General features: G+C 58.9%; 1 protein-coding gene across 2 annotated transcripts; it reads left to right on the forward strand.

The window, feature by feature from the left end:
* Positions 1 to 1,692: 1,692 nt before the first annotated feature.
* Positions 1,693 to 5,701, forward strand: VPS37D (VPS37D, ESCRT-I subunit). 2 transcript variants are annotated; one of them, XM_026084261.1, is made up of 5 exons: positions 1,693 to 1,751; positions 2,212 to 2,284; positions 3,431 to 3,602; positions 3,983 to 4,065; positions 4,256 to 5,701. In XM_026084261.1, the coding sequence occupies exons 2-5, from the start codon at positions 2,282 to 2,284 to the stop codon at positions 4,742 to 4,744; spliced, it is 747 nt and encodes a 248-aa protein (XP_025940046.1). In that variant the 5' UTR covers positions 1,693 to 1,751; positions 2,212 to 2,281; the 3' UTR covers positions 4,745 to 5,701. The 2 variants fall into 2 exon arrangements, with proteins under 2 accessions (XP_025940046.1, XP_025940047.1); XM_026084262.1 differs by having other exon boundaries at positions 2,212 to 2,269.
* Positions 5,702 to 7,513: the final 1,812 nt, after the last annotated feature.

A 7,513-nucleotide genomic window follows, 5' to 3' on the forward strand; every position in this document is an offset into this window, starting at 1 on the left:
TGGGAGCTGGAAGGCTCTGCCTGTCCCCCTTGGGTGGCCCTGGGCCCTCAGCTTGTTGGAGCCAGCCATGCAGCATTGCAAAGGCAGACACAGGTCTGGCAGGGAGCAGCACAAACAGATGCATTGCCCTGCCACTGCTACAGCCAGGAAGCCCAAGCATGACCCCCCCACCACACCTCCAGCCTCCCGGGTGTCTGTAACCAGATGGAAAGATCCGCATGTGGTCTTCTGTAACCAGGCAGCGCCTTCCCTGCTCAGACTGGTTGCAGTAGGAAAAGCCCCCTTTTGGCCCCAAACCCAGAAGTACTCTCACCTACCTAACGAACCTCCAAATAGGCAAGCAGTACCAGACTTCCCATGATCATTGCTATTGCCACAGCTCTGCCCTCCCAAGGCTTCTTGCCTGAATCCCTGACTGCCCCAAACAGCACCTTCCTCTGAGTCCAAGAGGGACAGGATGGGCATCTCTGCACACCTTTAGTGGCCTCCAGCCTGGCCCAGCTCCCTCTGTATCCTGCTGCACCTGCATGGCTCATGGTGAGCAGTGGATCTGGCTTTCAGAGCCAGCAGGCTTGATGAGACCAGATGGCATGGGGCAGACTGTGAAATGACACTGCTGCTGCTGCTCCTGGGCTTCTGGGGTGTCCAAGTGACAGGCAAAATGGGGGGTTGCATTTGCACTGCCAGACTAACGAGCAATCCTAGTCTCAGCAGCATGGTCTTCTGCAGCACTGTTTTCTGCTATGGCCTTCCAAAGGCAGTGGAGAGGTATAGGCCAGGAGATCCAGGAGAACAACCCAAAATATATTTGCACTGTGAGAAGGTTGGTAGCCCACCGGTCCAGGAGGACTGGCAAGGCCAGGGCACAGCACACACCCTGGGCATCTCTGCATTGCCATCTCATCCCCCCAGCCACAGCAAGCCCCAGTGTGCAGCCAGGCCTCATACTGGCTTTCATCTGTCCTATGACAGGATATGCCAACACCAGCCCCACATGGCTCCTTTTTCCAAGGTATGCATTTGGATGCTTCCTAAATCCTGCTGGGCTCTTGGCTGCCCCACAGCAATGAGCTTCCAGCCCCAGTAGCTCCTTGGCAGCTTCTCTTAGCTCAGCTCAACTAGCTAGCATTGGTCTGAGGTGGTATCTAAAGCCAAGCAGGGAGCACTGAATGCTCTCTCCCACCAGATATTTCCTCCATGGAAATACTAGCCCTGGTCAAGTTGACCTAGGACAGAGAAATCCCTGCTCCAGTGGTGGGGGGATGGTACAAGGATGCAGGTAGGAGACCAGTTAAACAGTGGAAGCAGTGGCCAGCCACAGTGCTGTGCAGAGCAGGATGCGCACACTGCGGTGCAGGGCAGGATGCACACAGTGCAGTGTATGCTGCCCGCCCCCAGCCGGGGGTTTCCCCGGGGCTCTCCGCCCCCGGCTGCCGGGAGGCCGGCAGCGCGGAGCAGGCGACGGGCGTGCCCTCTCCCAGTGCCTGCCCCGGGGGCGGTGCCGGCAGCGCGGCCCCTTTAAGAGCGGCGGCGGCGCCCCCTGGCGGGCGGCGCGCGGCATGCTGCGGGGCCGGGGCGCGCGGACGGCGGCGGGACCCCCCCGCTCGCCGCCGCTGCTGCCGCCGCCGCCGCCGCCTCCTGGGCCGGAGCCCGGCTCGCCGCGCCGCCTCGGGGCGCTAAGCACCGCGCAGCTCCGCGCCCTGCTGCACGACGAGCCCCGACTGCAGCGCGTCGTCCTCCTCAGCAGGAAGGTACGGGCGGGGCCGTCCAGGTCCGGCACCTGCTCCGGCCGGGGGCCGCGGGGGATTCCGGAGGGGGGTGGGCAGGCGGGCCCCGGAACCCCCCCGCGACTGGCCGTTGAGCCCTATACCGGCGGGGGGGCTGGGCCATGTGCTGTCCGCAGTGCCGGGCCCCGTACTGGGGACCCTGCCGGCACACTATCCCCGGGAAAGGGGTGTCTGCCGGAGCGCTATACCGGGGGCTGGGAGGGGAGATGTGCTTCGTCCCTTGCGCTCTCCGGGGCCCTGCCGGCGCCCTGTACCGCGGTGGTGGTGGGGGGGTGCGGGCTGTGCCCCTTGTGCCCCCGCCCGCCCCCCCCCCCGGTGAGTTGGGTTTCTGTTTCCTCGCGCTTCGCTGTGCCCCGTCGGCAGAGACGGAAGCCTTGCGCTAATCAGAACGAAACTGACTGAACTGCCGGTGGCTTTGGTGCAGGTGTCCCGGAGCCCCCCGCTGGAGGGGGGATTCCCGACGAGTCAAGGTCGTATTAAGGGTAACATCTTTAATGGTAATGTCTCGGTCCTCCCACGCCAGGAGATGAAGGGGTTTTGCAGCAGCCAGGTCAATCTGCCGCAACAGCGTAGCAAGGAGCCCTTGTGAACTGAAGGTTGTGTTCAGTTCCCCAAGAAGGTGTGAGGCCACAGAGGGAGCTCTGCCGGCAGCACACGCCAGGTCGCCACAGCAGCTCCAGGCAGTGCTGGAGGATGTGCAGCTGTCCCACACGAGGGGGGCTTTTCCAGCATGTGAGGCTGGAGCTGAAAGGGCTGCCTGCAGCCCAGGTGCTGGGGCAGTGTGTGACATTAACTGCAGGGAGAAGGGACTTGACTCTGCAGTCCTCAGCCACCAGCTTTCATTGGTCTTTTCTTGGTCAGAGACTTGAAATCCTAGTATCTGGCCTGGTGCACCACTTACTTGGCGAGACTGAGCTTCCTCCCCCCCCCCCCCCCCCTGCAGAGCTCAAGTTCTCAGTAAAACAGCAAAACCCAACACCTTTGTTAGGACAGTTGCAGTGAAAACTTTGCCTGGGTGCATAAGCCTGCAGTTGACTCTGGGGCTTCTGTTGCTGCTTAGGGTTTTGGCAGGCCATCACGTGCCAGGCAGTTGTTCAGTGCCTGCTCTGAACTTTGGGCCACAGGAAACCTGAGCAGCGCCACATCCGCTCCCTCTGCTGCTGTCACTGGGGAGGCAAACTTGAGCTTTTAGTGGTGGGGAGAAGGCTGCAGAGGAACAGCAGGCAAGGAGAAAACAGCTGAGAGGAATGCCAGTGCTTTGAGTGCAATTCAGGGACAACCTCTGTCTGGGATCTTGCCTCCATGGGGGGCTGGTTGTGACTCCCTGGCTGTGGTGACAGCAGCACCCCTTGCCATGCCAGCCACCCTCGGGTTAATTTCCCTGGCTCTGCCTTTGCACAGAGGCTGCTGAAATAAATCAAGCATGTTCTTTAGGCCCCAGCAGTTCCTGGTGTTTCTCAGCAGGAATCAGGTCAAGTTATTTTTGAAGTCTTTCTTAGCCTGTTTCCAGCAGGAAAGAGGCATGGGGATGGTGCAACAAGAGAGGGTTTGCCCTTTATGGGGAGAGACCCTGTCCCTTGGAGGACTGCCAGCTCTAAGCATCTCTGGCCATTTCTCCCAGCACTGACTTCATGTCCCTGCAGTTCCAGAGTCTGCAGCTGGAGCGGGAGATGTGTTTGGTCTCAAACTACACCCTGGCCAAGGAGAACCTGTCCCTGCGCCCGCAGCTGGAGAACGGGAAAGCTTCCTTAGCCATCAAGTACCAGGAGCTGCGGGAGATACAAGAAGCATGTTGGGACAAACAGCAGCGACTGGGTGAGTGGGGCATGTCCAAGGAGGTGAGGGAGAACCAGGCCAAGTGTTTCTGGTAACTGGCATGCCCAAAGCATCTCACATTAACATGCAAGGGCCTGGGTGGCCTCAGCACCCTCAAAGCTGCCCCAGGAAATGGCCCAGCCTTGATCAGGAGTAGCAGTGGGCATGCTGCCTGTGGCATAGCCAGCTCTCGGGTGGGATGAGAGTAGCAGTGAGATGCAGACTCTAGCGTGCAGATGGCTCTGGAGATGTGTTTGAGGGTGTTTCAGTCTGGAGGGCAGTTCCCCTCGCACCTGGGTGTGGGGAAGGCCACAGCCCCCCGGCAGTGGGTGCATTAAGGGGAGGAGGTCTGTTAGCAGTCCCATTCTCTCCCAATGCAGGGGCCTACCTGGAGAAGTGGAGCCTGCAGAGTGCCCTGGGCCAGCTGCAAGCCAACCTCAATGCCTCTGAGGCAGAGTCAGAGGTGAGTCAGAAGAGATGCCTGGGCTGATGTTCCTTGCTCACCTGGGCCTTTGCTGTGGCCTCTTGTGTGCGAGGCCCTGGGGAACGGTCCACAGACCCAGGGTGGGCCCAGCCATCTGGCATCTGCCCTGCCTCCGGGCTCTTTCCACAGCATTCTCAGCTTGATGCTTCCCCAATCTCCATCCCCACAGGCACAGATGGAGCAGTTCCTGTCCCAGGACCTCCCCCTTGATGCCTTTCTGGAGTCCTTCTGCCAGAGCCGGACACGGTCCCACATCTGCCGGACGCAGCTGGAGAAACTGCAGGAGCTGCTGCAGAAGGACAAGTTGGGCAGGGTTCCTGCATGCCCTGCAGGGTGCCCAGGTGCCTCAGCCAGCCCAGCACGAGCCCACCTTGCTCCACTGCAGAGCAGAGCTGCCCCCAAAGACTTCCATCTCCACTATGGCTTCGTGCCTGCCTTTCTCATCCCTTCAGAGGCCTTTGTGCCCTTCCCTGTGCCAGCTGCACCTCCAAGCCACCATCTCCCAGCCCTGGGACACCAGCCACCAGCCCCACGGTCCAAAATCCCTGGTCCAGGCTCGCCACTGCACCTCCTCAGACACATCCCCTTGCTTAGCCCCCGGCCTTTCCGTGTGCAGCAGCTGCCACGCCAACAGAAGCAGGAGCCTCCACACCGGTAGCAGCACAGGGTCAGGGGATGTTCTTGCTCCTGGCCTTGCACGCCCACGGAGACTGTGCAAGAGCATCCTGGCTGGAGAGCAAATGGGGGTGGATATGTGGTATATGCACACCCCCAAGGGGCTGTGGTGTCTATGGGGCAGGATAGAGGGAAGTAGATGTTTGTGAGGGTATTGAGGAGCTTGAAACTTCAGCTGGGGTGGATGGAATGGTGCAGGTGGCCAGGCTGTGGGTGTTGCACTTGGGGAGCTATTGCAGGGGTCTCTGCCTCAGAAGCAAGATGAATAGTGATGGGAGGTGTGTGTGTGGCACGGGGAGGTTATAGGGACATCAGTGGGTCAGAAGGGGGCGAGAGATAGCAGGAGATAGCAGGGAAGAGGGCCCAGGAGATCAGAGCAGGCTGAGGAGCCCTGGCATTCAGCACTCATCACCAGGGTTGCAGCCAGCCTGCTGCACCATAGTGTGGGGGGGGCTGTGCTCCTCTGGGGCCATGGAAGTATTGGCTGAGCTGCCCAGAAGCATTGGGAATGGCACACTTTCCAAATAAAGGTTTTTTTTCCAGGCTCTGGGTTCCCCCTTGGATTGGGCTGTGAATGGAGGCGAAGGGAGCAGGCCAGGCAGTGGGGAGGAACAGTTGGTTGCAGGGGACGCTTACCAGCCTTGGAGAGGACTGGCAGTGAAGGAAGGTCCCTTTGCCTGGAGAGAACCTTGGCATTGCCTCTGAGCTTGGCACAGTGAGCAGAGGGGCCAGGCCATGGGTCCAGGCACAGCAGGGAACTCAGGTTTCCCCCCAAGCGAGATGCCCCTGACTCACCTCCCAGGAGTTTGGACTCATGTGTTGAATGGTCATGGTAACTGGAGACATCTCATGGTGACAGCCAACCATCCCCTCATCCCCCTGGAGTGAGGTTAAACCCACCAGATTTAACCCCACAGACAGCCTGGGTTGCTCATAACTGGAGCAGATAGTCTCATGGTCCTGTGCACAGCCCTGGTGCCATCCTGCCTCACTAGTACTGCAGCCAGCCCACCTCCAGTATCTTTGGCACCTCCTCCCCATCCACCCTTCTTGCACTGACTGTGGCTTTGGCAACCACTGGCGAAGGTAACAGGAGACCTGAGCTTACCCTATTTCATCCCAGACTCCTGTTGCTTGCTTTAACCTCACACTCATGGGGAATGAGACAAGGTTGGGAAGAAGCAGAGTTATGGGCGAATAGACCTGGTTCCTCCATCTGATGCTCCTGCCCTCTCCCCTCTTTGGGGTGTCTTTTGTGGTGCTGCTGCTCTTTTCCAGCCTTTGATTTGGTTTCAGGCTCTTCCCATGCTTTTAACCCCTGTCTGGTTGCAGGGTTTTTTTTGCTTTTTTTTCTTCTTGCTCAGCTGCCTACCCACTCACCAGCTTGGTGCTGTCACAGAGCCACTTTGGAAATGAAATTTAAAGCAGCACCTGGGCCCTGGCTCTGGCCACAAAGTACCCTGAAACGCATGCTGTGCAGTGTCTATTCACCCCCTCCCACTGCCCAGCTTGTGCAGCCACAACAAGAGCACCTGCACCCAGCAGGGAGATGTGCACCACTGCTCCCCTGCACCCACAGCATCACCCCATACCCCAAACTCCAACCCTGATGCACGGGGCTGGGGCTGGTCATCCAAACTGGATGGTTTAACCTGTTAAAACAGGTTTATGAGTAGGATAAACCAGAGGGCCAGCCATTGAGATGAATGTCATGGATTTATTCAAAAACTGTAGGTTGGCTATCAAGGAGACTAGGTGGCCGAAGTACTTGGGGTTTTGCAAGCACCTACTGCTTTTCTGGGTCCCAGCAGGCTCAGCTGGGGTTCAGCCCTTAAACAAAAGGCACCCGAACATGGCTGATAGCCGCAGCCAGGCTCTGACTTGCTGCACACCAGCATGGTGAGAAGAAGGGAGTATAGTGGGCTAATGACCACAGATCAAGTGCTTGGCTGGGTTCCAGTGCCAACCCCACAGGGCTAATGTGACCAGGGAACAGAGCAAGGACAGGACAGCAGTTCAACCCTCAGTGTGAGGCTTTATTGGAAGGGAAGGGGGTTTTAGACAACAGCTGCCAAGGTATCTTGCTCTCTCCCCCTCCCCGCCCCCTGCTCTGCCCAGCAGCCAGATGTGGGCGCCCAGGGTCTGAGCAGGGTGGCCTGTGTGCAACCTGGAGGATGAGGGTCCCTGGCTATGGTCCTCACAGCCCTTGCTCTAGGGTTTGTGCTGGTGCTTTCACACTTGGACATTGTCGTCTGTGCCTTGCACACTCTGCAACAATGCTCATCATGGCTGTGGCAGGACCCATGGCCACCGAAGCCAAGTGCCTCCAGGTCCAGCTCCCCATAAAGGAAGGAAGAGCCCTGCTGGTGTCCCCAGAGAGGGCATGGTGCCAGGATGCTTAGTGCCTATGCCACAGTATTGCCCTGGGAGCATTGTCACCGTGTCATGGGGAGGTAGGATGTGCACAACCAGTCCCAGAGGGCCTCATTGGTCCAAACCAGCATCTTCTAAAAAGTAATTCTGGTCTTTGCATTGTTCCCCTCATTGTGGCCACAAGGCAAGTCTCTTCCTGGAGCAAGCTTCATTTGGGACCATCTCAGTGCTGTACCTGGAGGTGGCTGGGATGTACAGGCAGCCCCCTCCTGCCCTGTTCCTTAGTGTTCCCCATACAGTTCACTGGGCTGCCCCAAGGGCTCCTCTGGAGGCTGTGGTGAGATGACTGGGAGCAGCATGGGGATGCAGGGACCCAGGA

The sequence above is a fragment of the Apteryx rowi genome, unplaced genomic scaffold, assembly GCF_003343035.1.
Source record: "Apteryx rowi isolate R43461 unplaced genomic scaffold, aptRow1 scaffold_632, whole genome shotgun sequence".
In the NCBI taxonomy this organism is placed as follows: Eukaryota; Metazoa; Chordata; class Aves; order Apterygiformes; family Apterygidae; genus Apteryx; species Apteryx rowi.